At 40.4% G+C, this 23,470-nt stretch overlaps 1 protein-coding gene across 1 annotated transcript in view; it reads left to right on the plus strand.

Moving 5' to 3' along the window:
- The window catches only part of LOC140141575 (serine/threonine-protein kinase PLK1-like), an 83,254-nt gene extending 60,645 nt beyond the window's left edge, over nt 1–22,609 (plus strand). The window contains 7 exon segments of the mRNA XM_072163486.1: nt 857–980; nt 8,107–8,190; nt 10,386–10,554; nt 11,609–11,738; nt 17,499–17,549; nt 19,719–19,874; nt 21,678–22,609. Of these exon segments, the coding sequence (XP_072019587.1) occupies nt 857–980; nt 8,107–8,190; nt 10,386–10,554; nt 11,609–11,738; nt 17,499–17,549; nt 19,719–19,874; nt 21,678–21,908 (945 nt within the window). The 3' untranslated portion in view covers nt 21,909–22,609.
- The last annotated feature ends 861 nt before the right edge of the window (nt 22,610–23,470 follow it).

The following is a 23,470-nucleotide window of genomic DNA, read 5'->3' on the forward strand; positions in this document are numbered from 1 at the left end:
ATAAATTAGCACCTATGTATCTCCAAGACCTTCTTCGTAGTTATAAGCCTGGTCGAGCTGGCCTTAGATCATCTAAAGATACTTTGCGCCTTGAAGTTCCATCTACTAAACGCGTAATTAGCGATAGCGCTTTCTGTGTTCTTGGACCCAAGCTTTGGAATCAGCTTCCCATTAAGATCCGTCAGGCTCCCAGCGTAAAAGTATTCAAAAGTTATTAAAACTCACCTTTTCCCCAAAGAGTAGCTATCTTTGCATATAATGTTTTTAAATATAGTCGTTTTGGTGTAATAATGATTGTAATTTATCGGTAATATTGAATTGATGCTTTTATTTATGTGTAATTTTACTATGTCATATTTGCATTGTATTTTATATTATTCTGTATATTCTTTTGTGTTTTTAAATTGTGTATTTTAGTATTTATTTTGTAAAGCGCCTCGATCTATTGAAGAGGCGCTATATAAATGAGCAAATAATAATAATAATAATAATAGGGGTGTGTGGATTTTAACTGGAGTAACCCATTTTAGAGCAGACGACCTTGAATGTGTGGCTCCTTTTGAAATCTACACCCCATGTGCGGAAGATTAAGGGCATGTCTCCAATATTGAGGGTGTATAGCATTTCAAATGGAATGGCACATTTGTCATCAAATGAAGCATGCGTTACATTACGAAATCGCTTCATCAATGAAATGAACCGCTTTAGCTTCTCCACAAAGCAGTTTTAATGGTAGTTAAATGAAGCGATGTTTGTCCACATTACGAATATCAATTTCTAATCTTTGTCAAATGAAGGAATTTCTGTACTGTGAATGGTGTGTATGTTAACAGTTTTGTATATTTTACTGTTTCAGGTATTAGGTCGTCATAGCAGCAGTACGCCCAAATCCCGCAGTGCCAAACATTTGAGTACCAAGACAATGACACCTGTTACTTCAGCAATTAAAAATGCAATGGCCACAGTCATGGATAAAAAAGGTAAGCTATCTTGTGAGGGCGCTTTGCATGCAGGGTGGCCACAGTCATGGATAAAAAAGGTAAGCCATCTCATGAGGGCGCTTTGCATGCAGGGTGGCCACAGTGATGGATAAAAAAGGTAAGCCATCTCATGAGGGCGCTTTGCATGCAGGGTGGCCACAGTGATGGATAAAAAAGGTAAGCTATCTCATGAGGGCGCTTTGCATGCAGGGTGGCTACAGTGATGGATAAAAAAGGTAAGCCATCTCATGAGGGCGCTTTGCATGCAGGGTGGCTACAGTGATGGATAAAAAAGGTAAGCTATCTCATGAGGGCACTTTGCATGCAGGGTGGCTACAGTGATGGATAAAAAGGTAAGCCATCTCATGAGGGCGCTTTGCATGCAGGGTGGCCACAGTGATGGATAAAAAGGTAAGCTATCTCATGAGGCGCTTTGTATGCAGGGTGGCTACAGTGATGGATAAAAAAGGTAAGCTATCTCATGAGGGCGCTTTGCATGCAGGGTGGCCACAGTGATGGATAAAAAAGGTAAGCTATCTCATGAGGGCACTTTGCATGCAGGGTGGCTACAGTGATGGATAAAAAAGGTAAGCCATCTCATGAGGGCGCTTTGCATGCAGGGTGGCCACAGTGATGGATAAAAAAGGTAAGCTATCTCATGAGGGCACTTTGCATGCAGGGTGGCCACAGTCATGGATAAAAAAGGTAAGCCATCTCATGAGGGCGCTTTGTATGCAGGGTGGCCACAGTGATGGATAAAAAGGTAAGCTATCTCATGAGGGCACTTTGCATGCTGGGTGGCTACAGTGATGGATAAAAAAGGTAAGCCATCTCATGAGGGCGCTTTGCATGCAGGGTGGCCACAGTGATGGATAAAAAAGGTAAGCTATCTCATGAGGGCACTTTGCATGCAGGGTGGCCACAGTCATGGATAAAAAAGGTAAGCCATCTCATGAGGGCGCTTTGTATGCAGGGTGGCCACAGTGATGGATAAAAAAGGTAAGCCATCTCATGAGGGCGCTTTGCATGCAGGGTGGCCACAGTGATGGATAAAAAAGGTAAGCCATCTCATGAGGGCGCTTTGCATGCAGGGTGGCCACAGTGATGGATAAAAAAGGTAAGCTATCTCATGAGGGCGCTTTGTATGCAAGGTGGCCACAGTGATGGATAAAAAGGTAAGCCATCTCATGAGGCGCTTTGCATGCAGGGTGGCCACAGTGATGGATAAAAAGGTAAGCCATCTCATGAGGGCGCTTTGTATGCAGGGTGGCCACAGTGATGGATAAAAAAGGTAAGCCATCTCATGAGGGCGCTTTGCATGCAGGGTGGCCACAGTGATGGATAAAAAAGGTAAGCTATCTCATGAGGGCGCTTTGTATGCAAGGTGGCCACAGTGATGGATAAAAAAGGTAAGCCATCTCATGAGGGCGCTTTGCATGCAGGGTGGCCACAGTGATGGATAAAAAAGGTAAGCCATCTCATGAGGGCACTTTGCATGCAGGGTGGCCACAGTGATGGATAAAAAAGGTAAGCTATCTCATGAGGGCGCTTTGCATGCAGGGTGGCCACAGTGATGGATAAAAAAGGTAAGCCATCTCATGAGGGCACTTTGCATGCAGGGTGGCCACAGTGATGGATAAAAAAGGTAAGCCATCTCATGAGGGCGCTTTGCATGCAGGGTGGCCACAGTGATGGATAAAAAAGGTAAGCTATCTCATGAGGGCGCTTTGTATGCAGGGTGGCCACAGTGATGGATAAAAAAGGTAAGCCATCTCATGAGGGCACTTTGTATGCAGGGTGGCCACAGTGATGGATAAAAAAGGTAAGCTATCTCATTAGGGCGCTTTGTATACATGGTGGCCACAGTGATGGATAAAAAGGTAAGCTATCTCATGAGGCGCTTTGCATGCAGGGTGGCTACAGTGATGGATAAAAAGGTAAGCTATCTCATTAGGGCGCTTTGCATACATGGTGGCCACAGTCATGGATAAAAAAGGTAAGCTATCTCATGAGGGCGCTTTGCATGCAGGGTGGCTACAGTGATGGATAAAAAAGGTAAGCTATCTCATGAGGGCGCTTTGCATACATGGTGGTACAGTGATGGATAAAAAGGTAAGCTATCTCATGAGGCGCTTTGCATACATGGTGGCCACAGTGATGGATAAAAAAGGTAAGCTATCTCATGAGGGCGCTTTGCATACATGGTGGCCACAGTGATGGATAAAAAGGTAAGCTATCTCATGGGCGCTTTGCATACATGGTGGCCACAGTGATGGATAAAAAAGGTAAGCTATCTCATGAGGGCGCTTTGCATACATGGTGGCCACAGTGATGGATAAAAAAGGTAAGCCATCTCATGAGGGTGCTTTGCATGCAGGGTGGCCACAGTGATGGATAAAAAAGGTAAGCTATCTCATGAGGGCGCTTTGCATACATGGTGGCCACAGTGATGGATAAAAAAGGTAAGCTATCTCATGAGGGCGCTTTGCATACATGGTGGCCACAGTGATGGATAAAAAAGGTAAGCTATCTCATGAGGGCGCTTTGCATACATGGTGGCCACAGTGATGGATAAAAAGGTAAGCCATCTCATGAGGGTGCTTTGCATGCAGGGTGGCCACAGTGATGGATAAAAAAGGTAAGCTATCTCATGAGGGCGCTTTGCATACAGGGTGGCCACAGTGATGGATAAAAAAGGTAAGCTATCTCATGAGGGCGCTTTGTATGCAGGGTGGCCACAGTGATGGATAAAAAAGGTAAGCCATCTCATGAGGGTGCTTTGTATGCAGGGTGGCCACAGTGATGGATAAAAAAGGTAAGCTATCTCATGAGGGTGCTTTGTATGCAGGGTGGCCACAGTCATGGATAAAAAAGGTAAGCCATCTCATGAGGGTGCTTTGTATGCAGGGTGGCCACAGTCATGGATAAAAAAGGTAAGCCATCTCATGAGGGCACTTTGTATGCAGGGTGGCCACAGTCATGGATAAAAAAGGTAAGCTATCTCATGAGGGTGCTTTGCATGCAGGGTGGCCACAGTCATGGATAAAAAAGGTAAGCCATCTCATGAGGGCGCTTTGTATGCAGGGTGGCCACAGTCATGGATAAAAAAGGTAAGCCATCTCATGAGGGTGCTTTGTATGCAGGGTGGCCACAGTGATGGATAAAAAAGGTAAGCTATCTCATGAGGGTGCTTTGTATGCAGGGTGGCCACAGTGATGGATAAAAAAGGTAAGCCATCTCATGAGGGTGCTTTGTATGCAGGGTGGCCACAGTCATGGATAAAAAAGGTAAGCCATCTCATGAGGGTGCTTTGCATGCAGGGTGGCCACAGTCATGGATAAAAAAGGTAAGCTATCTCATGAGGGTGCTTTGCATGCAGGGTGGCCACAGTGATGGATAAAAAAGGTAAGCTATCTCATGAGGGTGCTTTGCATGCAGGGTGGCCACAGTGATGGATAAAAAAGGTAAGCCATCTCATGAGGGTGCTTTGTATGCAGGGTGGCCACAGTGATGGATAAAAAAGGTAAGCTATCTCATGAGGGTGCTTTGCATGCAGGGTGGCTACAGTGATGGATAAAAAAGGTAAGCCATCTCATGAGGGTGCTTTGTATGCAGGGTGGCCACAGTCATGGATAAAAAAGGTAAGCCATCTCATGAGGGTGCTTTGCATGCAGGGTGGCCACAGTCATGGATAAAAATGGTAAGCTATCTCATGAGGGTGCTTTGCATGCAGGGTGGCCACAGTCATGGATAAAAAAGGTAAGCCATCTCATGAGGGTGCTTTGCATGCAGGGTGGCCACAGTGATGGATAAAAAAGGTAAGCCATCTCATGAGGGCGCTTTGCATACAGGGTGGCCACAGTCATGGATAAAAAAGGTAAGCCATCTCATGAGGGTGCTTTGCATGCAGGGTGGCCACAGTCATGGATAAAAAAGGTAAGCTATCTCATGAGGGCGCTTTGTATGCAGGGTGGCCACAGTCATGGATAAAAAAGGTAAGCCATCTCATGAGGGTGCTTTGCATGCAGGGTGGCCACAGTCATGGATAAAAAAGGTAAGCCATCTCATGAGGGTGCTTTGTATGCAGGGTGGCCACAGTGATGGATAAAAAAAAGGTAAGCCATCTCATGAGGGCGCTTTGCATGCAGGGTGGCCACAGTGATGGATAAAAAGGTAAGCTATCTCATGAGGGCGCTTTGTATGCAGGGTGGCCACAGTGATGGATAAAAAAGGTAAGCTATCTCATGAGGGTGCTTTGTATGCAGGGTGGCCACAGTGATGGATAAAAAAGGTAAGCCATCTCATGAGGGCGCTTTGTATGCAGGGTGGCCACAGTCATGGATAAAAAAGGTAAGCCATCTCATGAGGGTGCTTTGTATGCAGGGTGGCCACAGTCATGCTATCTCATGAGGGCGCTTTGCATACATGGTGGCCACAGTGATGGATAAAAAAGGTAAGCCATCTCATGAGGGTGCTTTGTATGCAGGGTGGCCACAGTGATGGATAAAAAGGTAAGCCATCTCATGAGGGTGCTTTGTATGCAGGGTGGCCACAGTCATGGATAAAAAAGGTAAGCCATCTCATGAGGGTGCTTGTATGCAGGGTGGCCACAGTCATGGATAAAAAAGGTAAGCCATCTCATGAGGGTGCTTTGCATGCAGGGTGGCCACAGTCATGGATAAAAAAGGTAAGCTATCTCATGAGGGTGCTTTGTATGCAGGGTGGCTACAGTGATGGATAAAAAAGGTAAGCCATCTCATGAGGGCGCTTTGTATGCAGGGTGGCCACAGTCATGGATAAAAAAAGGTAAGCCATCTCATGAGGGTGCTTTGCATGCAGGGTGGCCACAGTCATGGATAAAAAAGGTAAGCCATCTCATGAGGGCGCTTTGTATGCAGGGTGGCCACAGTCATGGATAAAAAAGGTAAGCCATCTCATGAGGGTGCTTTGCATGCAGGGTGGCCACAGTCATGGATAAAAAAGGTAAGCCATCTCATGAGGGTGCTTTGTATGCAGGGTGGCCACAGTCATGGATAAAAAAGGTAAGCCATCTCATGAGGGCGCTTTGTATGCAGGGTGGCCACAGTCATGGATAAAAAGGTAAGCCATCTCATGAGGGTGCTTTGCATGCAGGGTGGCCACAGTCATGGATAAAAAAGGTAAGCCATCTCATGAGGGTGCTTTGTATGCAGGGTGGCCACAGTGATGGATAAAAAAGGTAAGCCATCTCATGAGGGCGCTTTGCATGCAGGGTGGCCACAGTGATGGATAAAAAGGTAAGCCATCTCATGAGGGCGTTTGTATGCAGGGTGGCCACAGTGATGGATAAAAAAGGTAAGCTATCTCATGAGGGTGCTTTGTATGCAGGGTGGCTACAGTGATGGATAAAAAAGGTAAGCCATCTCATGAGGGCGCTTTGTATGCAGGGTGGCCACAGTCATGGATAAAAAAGGTAAGCCATCTCATGAGGGTGCTTTGCATGCAGGGTGGCCACAGTCATGGATAAAAAAGGTAAGCCATCTCATGAGGGCGCTTTGTATGCAGGGTGGCCACAGTCATGGATAAAAAAGGTAAGCCATCTCATGAGGGTGCTTTGCATGCAGGGTGGCCACAGTCATGGATAAAAAAGGTAAGCCATCTCATGAGGGTGCTTTGTATGCAGGGTGGCCACAGTCATGGATAAAAAAGGTAAGCCATCTCATGAGGGCGCTTTGTATGCAGGGTGGCCACAGTCATGGATAAAAAAGGTAAGCCATCTCATGAGGGTGCTTTGCATGCAGGGTGGCCACAGTCATGGATAAAAAAGGTAAGCCATCTCATGAGGGTGCTTTGCATGCAGGGTGGCCACAGTGATGGATAAAAAAGGTAAGCTATCTCATGAGGGCGCTTTGCATGCAGGGTGGCCACAGTGATGGATAAAAGTAAGGCATCTCATGAGGGCGCTTTGCATGCAGGGTGGCCACAGTGATGGATAAAAAAGGTAAGCCATCTCATGAGGGCACTTTGCATGCAGGGTGGCCACAGTGATGGATAAAAGTAAGGCATCTCATGAGGGCACTTTGCATGCAGGGTGGCCACAGTGATGGATAAAAAAGTAAGCCATCTCATGAGGGCACTTTGCATACATGGTGTTGAACAAGCAAGAATCATGCTTATATATAATGTCATCAAGATTGTTAGATGTCAGAAAATTGTTTGAATCCTGACATTGACGTACATGCATTTTTTTGGTCATGGTCATGAAAACCCTAACACAAGTAAATACCATAAAATACCATGAAGATAACCACTGCACATGCATGCATCCCATGTGATGCATGACATCATAAGTCCTACATACACACACAATTGCTGGCCAGGCCTGCGAAACCCCTGTGGATACTGGTCGGTGATGTGTGCTTGGCACGCAAGGGGTCTAAGGTTCAAGTCCCGGGGTACCAAGTGACTTATTTTGTCATCATCTCTCTCTTTTTGTTTCTGCTTTAACTTCCGACAGCAAAGTACCATGGGCTCTGTTAGGGTTATATGAGTCTGAGAGCAATGAATCTGCCAAGTCAGTTGTTAAAGAGCCATGCAAATTTGATGTGACTTTTTGTGGTTATTGTAAGAACACTTGCAAAATAGGGAAGTTTCCACGTTTTGTCTCACCTGAACAAGTTCAGTAAGGGACTTATTTAAACATTATTTCTGTCTGTATATAAATACATAAAAGATTTGCCTAATGGAGCTCATGTGTTCCTTTGCCTTTGGGTAAATTTCATGTACAAATAGAGAGCCCCCTCCTGAAAATATCAACAAGAATTAAAAGGCCATGCCCTTGTTTGCTAGTGGTATTTTTTATGGAAGAGCATGTATTTGTACCTACATTTGGAGTTATGTAAAGGGAACCCATGTGCACCATTTCGCAAATCTTAATGGCATATGCTTGGGACTTTTTGTTCTATCAGGTTTTTTGTGGAAACAAATGTTTTGTGGTAAAGTTTCTTAGTAAAATGTTACCGGCCAGTGCTAATTTCAAATGTTATCATCCTTCATCATTCTTGAATTTGAACAAATTAGTTGGTATTATGGGAGACAGTTTGTTTGCTGTCTGCAAGGATTAATAGTGTTTTTCTTGTGTTTTTAGGTGTTGCCACTTTGAAGTGTACATCATGTCCAATGTCTAAAGTATATGACATGCTTACTACATGCCTGGATCATATGCCACAAGGTAAGAGATTGATTAATTGATTGATTGATTGATTGATTGATTGATTGATTGATGATAAGTGTACTTAATGTATAGTACCATATCTTTTAAGGTATATCATATGCCCCAAGGGTAAATTATTGCTTGATTGCTTGCGGGGATTGCTTGACTGATTGATAAGAGTGAGGTGGTGAGTGAATGGGATTGATTGAATGGTTGATCAATTGATTGATCCAAAGTCCAAAAACAAAACTTTTAAAAATGCAAAGAAACATGACTATTACTATAATAGTAAAGTTTAGGAAAACAAGGTCTATAACACAGAACCATCAAAACTATTTAATAATTGTGCTATTTATGTTTTGAACTTGTTGAAAGGAAGAGTTATAAAAGCCCTTAGCCATAATAACCTGATAAAATAATGTAGATATAACCAGGCTGACATTTTACAAATCAGGCTCGTGGGGAAGATATTAGAAATATCTTCAACAGAGGAAGTATGAATTTCAGATGGAATGCATGAACACATTAGACAGCTCCATTTGAATTTCTTGCACCTTCTGTGAAAGGTTCAACCTGAATCTTCCAATGGACCTCACAAATTAAAGAAAAATGCTGCAGCTGCCAGCATAGGCTGTGTAAATTAAAGCATGTTTTATTATCTCTACACAATCTTCAAAAGGTGTGAGAGGATAATGATACTATAAGATCATTATAAATACTATGGACAGCCCAATAACAATACTTATTTTCTACTTAATACTTAATACATATGTGACATGATCAAGGGGAATGAGTCACATGTCGGCCCTGGTCGAAAATGAGTTTTACACTTATTTCTAAAGAGGACATTTAGAGCTTTTAGAAACTGAAAACCCCATGATGATACGACTATTTTTTGTGAAGTTACGTCAATTAATCAATAGCTAAAAACAATATAAAACAAAAGAATTGTAACACTTTCTTTGCCAATACGACTCATTTCCCTTGATCGTGTCACATATTTTCTTTGGTTTATTAGGTAACTTTTCAATTGGAGCGTAAATATTGAATAATCTAAATTGTTGAATTTGGTTGGAATTGCAAAATATTTCTCAGTGGGGGGTGTGGTTTGCAAATTGAATAGCACAATGAATGTAGGACAGCTATAGGGCAGCTATTGCAGATTAGTGTTTATTTCTAGATATGCCCAATATAGAATACAGGAATTGTCAAATGTCTATAGGGCAGCTATTGCAAATCAGACTTTCTTGCAAATTATTCTTATCAATATTTTCAAATTCTTCTGAGCCAATTTCTATGTACCAAGTGTATACACCTGCTGAATATTCAAGTTCACACAAGAGTGATTAGACTCTGAATGTGTTCACATGGCCCAAACTACCAACTGGTACCTTTGAGATTTAGATCCTTTAAGTTTCAGCTTTACATATGGACATGACTTATGACAGTATAGTTTTATGTCAATGTGATAGCCTTAGCATGCAAACAGTAAGGTCAAAAGGAAATACAGGCTTCCCAAAGGCAGCTATAAATAGATGCATTACTAATCAACTATGTCCTTGTAATAGCAACAACAGTAAGGTAATAAACAACATGCTTTCTACAAGAATATCCCTCACAAACATGACCAGGGTCGGTAATTCATGTTTGTTTGTTTTATTTTTTGATTTATCTTTTTTTTTTTTTTTTCCTCCCAAGTCAACCAAAGTGGCTGAATACATATTTCAGAGTTGGCAACTCCAATTATGTAATAAAAGCAAACAAATTTTTCATTTAAATGCAAAATCATAAAGAAATAGAGTTTTGTACCCAACTCACTCAAAGGTCATGGTATGCAAGTAGAAACCTATTGGGGTGAAAGAACTGTGTCCCAACAGATGAGCATGCCAAGGTTAGTAGTCCATAAAAGGGAGGTTGATTCAAATGGTGCCTTCATTGGAAAAAAGGAATCACAGCAAATTGGAAATGTTGGTTCTTTAGCCTAAGCATTGTTGACATATTGCCTTCAAGGAAGAAAGTCTCCTATCACTAAGACTTGTTAACAGTTTGTATATAGTTGATAGTGCATTTCATTAGACATTTCAATAATCCTGACAACTCGTAAACAAACCGATTCTGAGTTTGATTGACAGATGCTGTGAACTAGTATCTGTCTAGTCTGTAATTCCGACTTTCATTATAATTGTTTTATATCTTCATTTTGTTTGTTTCAGATGAATACCTGTGTACACCCAAATACAAGCCAAGTAGTAGTGAGCTTCTATGGGTCATCAAATGGGTGGACTACTCCAATAAATACGGGTTTGGCTACCAACTCTCTGACAGATCAGTAGGCGTTATGTTTAATGACAAGTCAAGGATTTGTTTTACACCAAATCGTAGGTAGGTAGAGGGCGCTTTGCTCCAGTAAATATGCATTCGGCTCCCAGTTCTCAGATATATCTGTAGTATCTGTAGTAGTGTATTTTGTAGACCCTTCGTGGTTCATATTAAGATATCAACTTACCTATCTCACAATCAAATAACGTTCAGAATGGGCTATTCCAGTCGAAATCCACGCAACCCCTATGGAAGACATGACCCTCATCTTCAATACAGGAAGTGTTCATTTCAAATGGGTCTACTTGAATGTGGGACTCCATTTAAAGGAACTCTCCGCCAAATTATTTAAACAAACTCATATTGACCGTAAAAACAAAGAAAAATAGCCGTCTCTCAACACACAATATTTAAAATTCCCGGACGCCGAAATTGTCCGGTGCAATGACATTGGTACAATGAAGGCTGGTGACAATTGAGCACAAATAACCATATTTTATTGCCTTAGACCAAATAGGCCATAATTTTGTGATTGCCGGAGATTTATATTTACACCCTCTGTGTGGGTGATTAAGGTCATGTCTTTCATATGGGGTGTATGGATTTCAACAGTGATAGCCCAATGAGAACCATTCTCATCTGGAAAAAACAATGCTTCAAGTTCAAAAATCTTTTTCTGTGGGCAAAAATGTCACTGGGGATGTTTTGTGGAAATATGCAGGATTGTTGATCAAAACGGGATGGCAAAGTAATCTAGAATGTAGATCTGTAGTGTATATGTTGAACAAAAAGCCAGTTTATTTCCCATCAACAGTAGCACTTTAATCCAATAAATGTGGGTGTTTACCAGTGTGGTCAACATTTCTTGATGATATCAACATTTTTGTTGAATAATAATGAATTGTTTGATTATTAATTGATTAATTTATTGATCACCTTGTTTGATTCTTCATTACTTGATTGATTGATTTCATTCATTGTTTAAATGACTTTTCCAGATCTATGTAATAGCATTCATCTGAAGACGCTCATTTATCTTCTATAAATAGTGTGCCAATTGACTGATAAGTTGATTGATTGATTTGATTGATTGATTGATTGAATATATCTTTTGCAGATCAGTGCAATATCTTTCTTCAGAAGACAAAGCTCATTTATTTGCAATGAATAGTGTGCCGTCCAGACTCTCCAAGAAGGTCACGTTACTCGATTACTTCTCTACCTACATGGATGAACATCTCATTAAGGTGGGTCATTTCTGACAGTGTCCCTGATTGGTTAATTATATGATATAATCATATGTGTAACCAATCAAAATAGAGCTGTTAGATATCTTAGCAATTTTACACGTAATCCATTTCAACTTAAATTTCTATTGTTACCATATCTCTGATTGGTTAAAATACATGACACAGGCTATAGCCTTCTTTGTTACCATATCTCTGATTGGTTAAAATACATGACACAGGCTATAGCCTTCTTTGTTACCATATCTCTGATTGGTTAAAATACATGACACAGGCTATAGCCTTCTTTGTTACCATATCTCTGATTGGTTAAAATACATGACACAGGCTATAGCCTTCTTTGTTACCATATCTCTGATTGGTTAAAATACATGACACAGGCTATAGCCTTCTTTGTTACCATATCTCTGATTGGTTAAAATACATGACACATCATTGTACATGATCTTTAAGAAATCTCTAGAGGAAGGCTGCATCCCAGATGACTGGAAACTGGCAAGAGTTTCACCGATTTTCAAGAAAGGGTCAAAAAATCAGGCCTGCAACTACAGACCAGTCAGCCTTACCAGCGTTCCTTGCAAAATCATGGAGTCGCTACTGAGAGATGCCATTCTTAATCATGTCAACCAACATCACCTCCTCTCAGAAGATCAACATGGGTTCAGAAGTGGAAGATCATGCATGACCAACTTACTCACCACTCTGGAAGACATCACAGAAAGTTTGGATGAAGGATTCGGAGTAGATGTTATATATCTTGACTACGCAAAGGCCTTCGACACAGTCCCTCATAAACGACTTATCTCCAAACTGCGAGCATATGGGATCTCTGGCAAGATATTAGATTGGATCAAGGACTTTCTTCAGAACAGAAAACAACAGGTTGGAGTGAGGAAAGAACTGTCGGACTGGGCTGATGTCATGAGCGGCGCATCGCAAGGGTCAGTGTTAGGGCCAATACTCTTCAGATTGTACGTCAACGACTTGCCAGAGGTGAAGTTACGTCAACAACTAAAATGTTTGCTGACGACACCAAACTGTACAACAGGGTCAAGAAAGACAGCACGGAAGGTAGCGATGCTATACAGGATGATCTCAACCAACTCAAGGACTGGTCAGACACCTGGCTTCTTCGTTTCAATGCATCAAAATGCAAATGCATGCATCTAGGGAACGACAACCCAGAGAGATCCTACGCCCTAGGAGAAGATGAGATTATGGTAGCCAAAGAAGAGAAGGATCTGGGTGTCTACATCACAGATGACTGCAAACCATCAACGCAGTGTACAAAGGCAGCCAACAAGGCCATGACCAGTCTGAGAATCATCAAGAGGACTTTCAAGTACATCGATAAAGAAAGTTTCTCCATCCTGTATAAAGCCTATGTCCGTCCACATGTGGAGTATTGTGTCCAGGCATGGAGTCCATACCAAGTTAATGACATCAAAGAAATTGAAAAGATACAAAGAAGAGCTACTAAGCTTGTCCCAAGTTTAAGAGAAAAACCCTACCAGGAAAGGCTTCAGGAACTACATCTCTACCCGCTAGAAGTTCAAGATTAAGAGGCGACCTGATAGAGGTTTTCAAGATCTTGAATGGGCTCAAGATATCAAACCAGAGGAGCTCTTCACCATGTCCCACAATACAGGCACCAGGGGACACAGCTACAAACTCTTCAAGAAGCAGCTGCACAAAGGCCTAAACTTGAGGAAGTTTTTCTTCTCCCAGAGAGTGATTGACACATAGAATAAGCTTCCTGCAGATGTGGTGAATGTCAAGACAACAAACCAATTTAAGGGCAAAATTGACAAGTTTTGGAACAAGAATGGATATGGGGAACTAAAAGGCTTGAACCTATAATTTTAACCCATCAAATCTAAGTGTAAGTGTAAGTGTAGGCTATAGCCTTCTTTGTTACCATATCTCTGATTGGTTAAAATACATGACACAGGCTATAGCCTTCTTTGTTACCATATCTCTGATTGGTTAAAATACATGACACAGGCTGTAGCCTTCTTTGTTACCATATCTCTGATTGGTTAAAATACATGACACAGGCTATAGCCTTCTTTTTTACCATATCTCTGATTGGTTAAAATACATGACACAGGCTATAGCCTTCTTTGTTACCATATCTCTGATTGGTTAAAATACATGACACAGGCTGTAGCCTTCTTTGTTACCATATCTCTGATTGGTTAAAATACATGACACAGGCTATAGCCTTCTTTGTTACCATATCTCTGATTGGTTAAAATACATGACACAGGCTATAGCCTTCTTTGTTACCATATCTCTGATTGGTTAAAATACATGACACAGGCTGTAGCCTTCTTTGTTACCATATCTCTGATTGGTTAAAATACATGACACAGGCTATAGCCTTCTTTGTTACCATATCTCTGATTGGTTAAAATACATGACACAGGCTATAGCCTTCTTTGTTACCATATCTCTGATTGGTTAAAATACATGACACAGGCTGTAGCCTTCTTTGTTACCATATCTCTGATTGGTTAAAATACATGACACAGGCTATAGCCTTCTTTGTTACCATATCTCTGATTGGTTAAAATACATGACACAGGCTATAGCCTTCTTTGTTACCATATCTCTGATTGGTTAAAATACATGACACAGGCTATAGCCTTCTTTGTTACCATATCTCTGATTGGTTAAAATACATGACACAGGCTATAGCCTTCTTTGTTACCATATCTCTGATTGGTTAAAATACATGACACAGGCTATAGCCTTCTTTGTTACCATATCTCTGATTGGTTAAAATACATGACACAGGCTATAGCCTTCTTTGTTACCATATCTCTGATTGGTTAAAATACATGACACAGGCTATAGCCTTCTTTGTTACCATATCTCTGATTGGTTAAAATACATGACACAGGCTATAGCCTTCTTTGTTACCATATCTCTGATTGGTCAAAATACATGACACAGGCTATAGCCTTCTTTGTTACCATATCTCTGATTGGTCAAAATACATGACACAGGCTATAGCCTTCTTTGTTACCATATCTCTGATTGGTTAAAATACATGACACAGGCTGTAGCCTTCTTTGTTACCATATCTCTGATTGGTTAAAATACATGACACAGGCTATAGCCTTCTTTGTTACCATATCTCTGATTGGTTAAAATACATGACACAGGCTATAGCCTTCTTTGTTACCATATCTCTGATTGGTTAAAATACATGACACAGGCTATAGCCTTCTTTGTTACCATATCTCTGATTGGTTAAAATACATGACACAGGCTATAGCCTTCTTTGTTACCATATCTCTGATTGGTTAAAATACATGACACAGGCTATAGCCTTCTTTGTTACCATATCTCTGATTGGTTAAAATACATGACACAGGCTATAGCCTTCTTTGTTACCATATCTCTGATTGGTTAAAATACATGACACAGGCTGTAGCCTTCTTTGTTACCATATCTCTGATTGGTTAAAATACATGACACAGGCTATAGCCTTCTTTGTTACCATATCTCTGATTGGTTAAAATACATGACACAGGCTATAGCCTTCTTTGTTACCATATCTCTGATTGGTTAAAATGCATGACACAGGCTGTAGCCTTCTTTGTTACCATATCTCTGATTGGTTAAAATACATGACACAGGCTATAGCCTTCTTTGTTACCATATCTCTGATTGGTTAAAATACATGACACAGGCTATAGCCTTCTTTGTTACCATATCTCTGATTGGTTAAAATACATGACACAGGCTGTAGCCTTCTTTGTTACCATATCTCTGATTGGTTAAAATACATGACACAGGCTATAGCCTTCTTTGTTACCATATCTCTGATTGGTTAAAATACATGACACAGGCTATAGCCTTCTTTGTTACCATATCTCTGATTGGTTAAAATACATGACACAGGCTATAGCCTTCTTTGTTACCATATCTCTGATTGGTTAAAATACATGACACAGGCTATAGCCTTCTTTGTTACCATATCTCTGATTGGTTAAAATACATGACACAGGCCATATAGCCTTCTTTGTTACCATATCTCTGATTGGTTAAAATACATGACACAGGCTACAGCCTTCTTTGTTACCATATCTCTGATTGGTTAAAATACATGACACAGGCTACAGCCTTCTTTGTTACCATATCTCTGATTGGTTAAAATACATGACACAGGCTATAGCCTTCTTTGTTACCATATCTCTGATTGGTTAAAATACATGACACAGGCTACAGCCTTCTTTGTTACCATATCTCTGATTGGTTAAAATACATGACACAGGCTATAGCCTTCTTTGTTACCATATCTCTGATTGGTTAAAATACATGACACAGGCTATAGCCTTCTTTGTTACCATATCTCTGATTGGTTAAAATACATGACACAGGCTATAGCCTTCTTTGTTACCATATCTCTGATTGGTTAAAATACATGACACAGGCTGTAGCCTTCTTTGTTACCATATCTCTGATTGGTTAAAATACATGACACAGGCTATAGCCTTCTTTGTTACCATATCTCTGATTGGTTAAAATACATGACACAGGCTATAGCCTTCTTTGTTACCATATCTCTGATTGGTTAAAATACATGACACAGGCTATAGCCTTCTTTGTTACCATATCTCTGATTGGTTAAAATACATGACACAGGCTATAGCCTTCTTTGTTACCATATCTCTGATTGGTTAAAATACATGACACAGGCTATAGCCTTCTTTGTTACCATATCTCTGATTGGTTAAAATACATGACACAGGCTATAGCCTTCTTTGTTACCATATCTCTGATTGGTTAAAATACATGACACAGGCTACAATGTATAGCCTTCTTTGTTACCATATCTCTGATTGGTTAAAATACATGACACAGGCTATAGCCTTCTTTGTTACCATATCTCTGATTGGTTAAAATACATGACACAGGCTGTAGCCTTCTTTGTTACCATATCTCTGATTGGTTAAAATACATGACACAGGCTATAGCCTTCTTTGTTACCATATCTCTGATTGGTTAAAATACATGACACAGGCTATAGCCTTCTTTGTTACCATATCTCTGATTGGTTAAAATACATGACACAGGCTGTAGCCTTCTTTGTTACCATATCTCTGATTGGTTAAAATACATGACACAGGCCATATAGCCTTCTTTGTAACTAATCAAAATAGTTGTTAGAGGCTGAGAATAGTTTTTCATCCAGACTCTTTAAGACGGTTACATACATCATATGAATGAACATCTTATTTAATGCGTGAAAAATATTTAACCACAAGAGTATACTGGCTAATTGGTTACAAGAAGACTATTATGATTTATTGAGCCAATCAGCAACATGGTAAGAATGGTGGTAGGGCTGAAGAGGCTTAACCCCATGAGTACTACCTGCTGATTGGTTACAAGAAGACTATTATGAATTATTGAGCCAATCAGCAACATGGTAAGAATGGTGGTAGGGCTGAAGAGGCGTAACCCAATGAGAACCACCTGCTGATTGGTTACAAGAAGACTATTATGATTTATTGAGCCAATCAGCAACATGGTAAGGTGGTAGGGCTGAAGAAGATTGAGCTTATATATTTAGTTACCTGTTCTTCCCCATTTGAAATTCACACCCCCCTGTGTGGAAGATTAAGGCCACGTCTCCATAGGGGTGTATGGATTTCAACTGGAATAGCCAAATCGAATGTGTTGTAAACCTTAGTGCAGTTACATGTAGATAGCTAATATTAGTATTTTGACTGTTCACTCTTGTAGGGACCAGTGCAAGACATTGCAGGCAGTCCTACCTCACCCATTGGGAATAGGGTAAGATATAGTAGACATATTGATGAAATGAATATTATTGGAGAAGTCAAACTATGCATGGGAAATTAATAATTAATAATAATAATAATGAAGACCCGGGTTTCCATCAACTGAATAATTATAGGTTAATGGATGCGTCTTACTTGTTGAGAGTGAAATTGTACAAAATAATGCACGCGTACTGAGATGTTGCTGCGTCTAATTTTTCGGGGGGAGTGCATTAGACGCAGCAACATCTCAGTACAAGTGCATTATTTTGTACAATTTCTCGAGCAACAAGTAACACACATTTATAAACCTATTTCATACACAAGAAAAAAAGCTGTGATTTTTGCTAATTTTATAACAAAATTGTCACTAAAAATGAAAATACAAGCAAATATAAATGCATCAACCCGCAAGGAAAATGACTCAATCATACGCGATGCAAACACGTGCGAAAGCACTGCGCGTAATACGCGGAGTGCATACCCGTGCAATTATACAATATTAATGCACTGCGCATATTTTTCTAACAGCTTTTCTGATGGGCTATGTTTTTCTAAGAGTATATGAATTAGAGAATAGAGGTATTGATTGCATTTATCGTCTCGTATACCACGGGCAACATCATTATTTTAAGGAAAACAACGATGCGAAACCGAGTAGTTTTCCGCCAAACATAATGATGTCGCTCATGTGATATGAGACGATAGATGCACGACAGCGGCTAAAAACATTACCTTTATTCTCATTCTTAAACACTTCAATTCAAATAAAAATATCATAAGTATTACCAATTTTAATCAAATTAAATCCTACATTTTACAAGGAATTACCTAGGGCTTAAAATCGATCAGTCCCATATTGCTATGCACCTCCGATTAATTCAAATAGCGAGTATGCATATTGCGTCGATGCACAGATACTGAACCATGTTATATCTGTTATTATCACACAGGTAAGAACCAATAAGATTGCAGAAACATTCTCAAGTGTTTAAAAATGCTTGTATCGTAAATGTATTGTTACTTAAAAATCTTTTGTCATACCACATTATTACGTTAGTTTCCAAATTGCAAGGGCACACTCCAGAGCATGTTGTAACTTCTTTTGGTATCACTGGATAGAACAAATAACTATAACATCACTTACACAAATTAGTGTGTTTTGTAGTGTTACACTGGATAGAACAAAAAACTATAACATCACTTACACAAATTAGTGTGTTTTGTAGTGTTACACTGGATAGAACAAATAACTATAACATCACTTACACAAATTAGTGTGTTTTGTAGTGTTACACATTAAAGAAAATAGACAATGTAATTTCCTGGATATATTACCTTGATTGATTACCCTTACAGTTTTCCAATACTAGACCATGGTCATTCAAAGCTGTATCCTGGCTTTCCCTGCCGTGACATCCTTATTTGATGTGCAAAATAAGAATTGTTGTTAACAAGGCAGCCCAATATCTTACTGCTTTCCTGTCTATTCTACCAGCCTGTCCCAACTTGGGATGGACAGGGGTCGGTAGTGCTTGGCCCCACCTTGGGATGCAGGGCGTAGCCAGCTTTCTTGGTCAGGGGGGCAAAACAAATTTCAGGGCACAGCTGAAAAAAAATTGCAGTTGCAACATGAAATTTTTGTTTTTAGAGAGACTACATGTTTTCGAACTTCCAAAAAGGCTTTATTGAAGGCGGTATCTTGGCGTGTAGTAGCGTAAAATTTTTTTTTTGAATTTGACACTATTTTTGCCCATGATCGAGACGAAAATTACTTTATTGTGACAATGTGCGCGCGCAAATTTTTTGTATTTGACACTATTTTGGCCCATGATCAGGGTGAGTTTTGATGAAAAAGGGGCTCCTTGCCCTTTTTCTTTTCCTTTGCCCTTTGGTCAGAGGGGCACTTTTTTCTTTCATTTTTGGCAGTCTGCCCCCCCCCCCCGCTGGCTTCGCTACTGTCCGGATGGACAGGGGTGGGTAGTGCTTTGGCCCCAACTTGCGATGGACAGTGGGTAATGCTTTGGCTCCAGGGCCCTCCAACTTGGGATGGACAGTGGTGGGTAGTGCTCTGGCCCCAGGCACCTTCTTCTCCACCTGCATTGCTGTTGGCACCTCTGATATCTCTACCAACTCCCTTGAGTTTCTTAATTGATTTGCTTACTTGATTGTTAATTAACAGGACGGTGAAGGTGTAGAATCTGTGAGGTCTCCATCTTCTAGGAGGAAAACTCAACACCAGGGGTCATCATCTCCTGTGCAAATGCAGCCTTATTTAGAATGCTGGAATAGGTCAAATCGGGCTATTGGACTGTACCTCAACAATGGCACACTGCAGGTACGATTATTATACAACTTTGGGCTGTTCCATATGAAATTATACCCCTTCTGTGAAAGGGTTTAGAATTCCATCCAATTTGATTGTTTAAATTATTCCAGATACAGCCATTTTCACCCATCCATAAAAAGTATAAAAGGTGTGGAAGATTTGGGAATTCCAAATTTTCTAAATTTAGCCAAAGTTTGCAACAGTTTTCAAGTGGAATTAAGCAGCAATTTCCAGCGGGATTAACCATAAGGTGCAACTGCAATTGAAATGACACAGAAATCTTTCACACAGGGTGTATGGACTCTGTATGGAATAGCCTATAGAGGCCGTCAGTGTGACGTCATATGCCGCCAGCATGTGGGTACACGCAGCGATGGTTGTTCGATCTCCATGCGTGAACAAGCGAAATCACAGTGTCGATGCGTGATAACAGCTGCGTGGCAAGCTGCGCCCTGCGCGGCAAGCTGCGCCCTGCGCGTAGTGTCCGACGCATGAACACACGTATCATTTGTACCCACAAGATGGCGAAAGGCTGACGGCCTCTATTGGAAAGTAATTCGTTTAATTATGACTGTGAAATATCCTACTCAAATATGACTGTACTAAATTGTAAATAAATAGAAATAGTTGTACAGATTAAAAATACATTATTTTCTTTTTGTTAAAACCCAAGTTATTTACTGACCAGCAGACAGTTTTCAGTGCAGTGTTTGTTATCCAACTTTTGTCCACCATTTTCTCCTTGATATGGTGAGCCCTGTGTTGTATTCCTGCTCAAGGATTTATATCATGTAGTCAATGGGTAAGGAAAATAACACCATGAAAAGAGGGCACATTGGGTTACTCCAGTTGAAATCCATACACCCCCTATGGAAGACATAACTTAAATCTTCCACACAGGGAGTGTGAATTTCAAATGGGATTACCTGAATGGGCAAATCCATTTGAAATCTACATCCCTTGTGTGAAGGTCTTGTCTTCTGTACAGTATGTCCACTTTGAAGTGCGAAGTACGGTACGCACATTTTGCGTAAGTTTATCGTGCGTCACGTAGTAAGACGCCCATGCATTTGTGTGCGCCTAACAGGGTGTTAATTCCTTTTGACATTACGGCACGCCGAAACAGTAATTTACTGTGTACTTTACTTTGTACTTCAAAGTGGACAAACTGCCGGGTGTATAAATTTTAACTGGAATAGCCCATTATTAAGCTATTTTACAAACCTAATGAACCTGTCCAAGAGAGATTATACAGCTAGAGTTCTGGTTCACACACTGATCATATGTACATGCTAAAGGTCAAACATGCGCACACAATCTGACACACACACATGTTACGTTCGATGCAAATACCTTTTTGCACAGATTTGTTCTCATGGTGTATTCTCTGTTTGCAGTCTATAGTTAGCTCAGTCAGTAAGATTTTAGACTGGTGCATTGGTGTTTGGCGATGTGAGGTCAAGGTCTGGCCCTCTCCGTGTTTGTACTTCTTATCCTGAAATAATTGAAATTCCCCTGGACAATGAACTGCTTACAAGTACTCTGGGAGCTGATCCTGGCTGTGATGGTTTATTGTATGCATAGGGTGTGTGCTTCATAGCTGCATGTCCCTGATTGTTGCTAAATGGTACATGGTGTACAGTCTTCGACCACAGTGGTCCAAGAAATGGTTTATATAATTTATGGTGTGTCTTGGGCCACAGCAGTCAATGAATTCCTGTTAAAGTGTGCTGAGGCTTTTGGATTTATGCATGTATGTGCATAACACACTATAAATCTGTCCATTTTTCTTTTCTTTTTCATTCCATTCAGGTGAATTTCTTTGAAGACCACACCAAGGTGATACTTAGCCATAATAATAACGACCCACTTGTCACATACATCAATGAAGACCGTGTCGCAACTACTTATCGTTTAATTCACATAGCTCATCACGGGTGTTCAGCACCACTTTATGAACGACTAAATTATGCTCAGAGTGTGCTACTTAATATGCTGGGTAGTGCCAATACAAATGAAAAAGATGAGAGCACAAATCTATGAGATTAAATCTCTGTAAAGATCAGCCTGCAAATCTATGTGATTAAGCCTCTGTAAGGTTCAGCCTGCAAATCTATGTGATTAAGTCTCCATAAGATTCAGCCTGCAAATTTATGAGATTGTCTTCATGAGGTTTGGTCTACAAATCTACGAGATTAACAATGCAACCATTATATATCGCCCAATTGATGTCTGCCATGTGTTTCCTGAACCCGTCACTCAGCATTACACCAATCACAGCTCATCGTGCAACTGCATCACCAGTATTAAGTGTAATAAATAAATATGTGAGTCTTGTGTAATAGCTTGTAACATGGTAATTGTCATTAACAGGCTATTCCAGTTGCAATCCATAGACACGATATGGAAGATCCGACCTTAATCTCCCACACAGGAAGTGAAGTGTGAATTTCAAACAGGGTTACCTGAATGGGTGACTCCATTTTGAAATTTACACCCTCTGTGTGGGAGATTAGGGTCATGTCTTCAACTGGAATAACCTAATATCAACATAGTATTATTAGTAAACCAAAATTTATACATCATGTGCAAAATGTAAACATTTATAGAAAAATGCAATGTGTAAGGTTGTGAAAGCAATGGCTAAGTCCACGGAATTAGCACATTTAAGCGGTTCCATTTGAAACTCACCCTCCCTCTGAGCAAGATTCAAGTTAAATCTTTCTTAAAGGGTGTATGAAGTTCAAAGGAACTGCCTATGTCCAAACTGGTCAAAAAGAACATATGCAATATGTTTGATCATATTTTGACCAAAATCTGTTTCCAAAGATTTCTGCTTCTGAAAGAGAGCAGCCGATATGCTTCTTCCTGCTAATCAGCTATTCTCAAATTTTCTCAAGTTCAGTGGTAAATAGATATTGTGAATGTAAGGTGAAAACTGTGAATTACAGGAAAGTATGGTTTAGAATTAAATATGTACATTGTATAACTCAAGTTTATCATAAACTTTCAGGTATGTACAATTAAGAAATAAAGGGTAATGCATTATCCTTTACACGCAAATAATGTGTCCAAGGCAGTAAAAACGTAATTATTTAAACGTTTTTACTGCCGAGGACACATTATTTGCGTGTAAAGCAGGGGTCCGCAAATAGCGGCGCGCGCGCCACATGTGGCGCACCGTGGCTTTCGAGTGGCGCTGGCAGCGCGCGTTTCGATTTTAAAAAATTAAAAATAATTTAAAAAAAAATCAAACCCTTTGATAAAACTTTGTAGGAATATCTCCAATATTCTATATTTCAACATTAAACAATGCGATTCCCATGTTATCCTTGTAAAGACAGGCTAAAATAGTACAAAATGTTGCACCAAATGGCGTCATTTGCACCTCAAATTTCAAAAAATCAATAGCTTCAAAGGGGGGACACCACCCTCTGACTCCCCCCGGCAACTTCGCAGCCATTGAGTGGCGCTTTGCCGTTTTCTTTTATTTCATGTGGCGCTTCAACAAATCTATTTGAGGACGCCTGGTGTAAAGGATAATGCTGCACCCTTTATTTCTATTCTATTACCACAAAATAGTGCGATTTAAAGAGAAAATATCT

Source organism: Amphiura filiformis, chromosome 19, assembly GCF_039555335.1.
Source record: "Amphiura filiformis chromosome 19, Afil_fr2py, whole genome shotgun sequence".
In the NCBI taxonomy this organism is placed as follows: Eukaryota; Metazoa; Echinodermata; class Ophiuroidea; order Amphilepidida; family Amphiuridae; genus Amphiura; species Amphiura filiformis.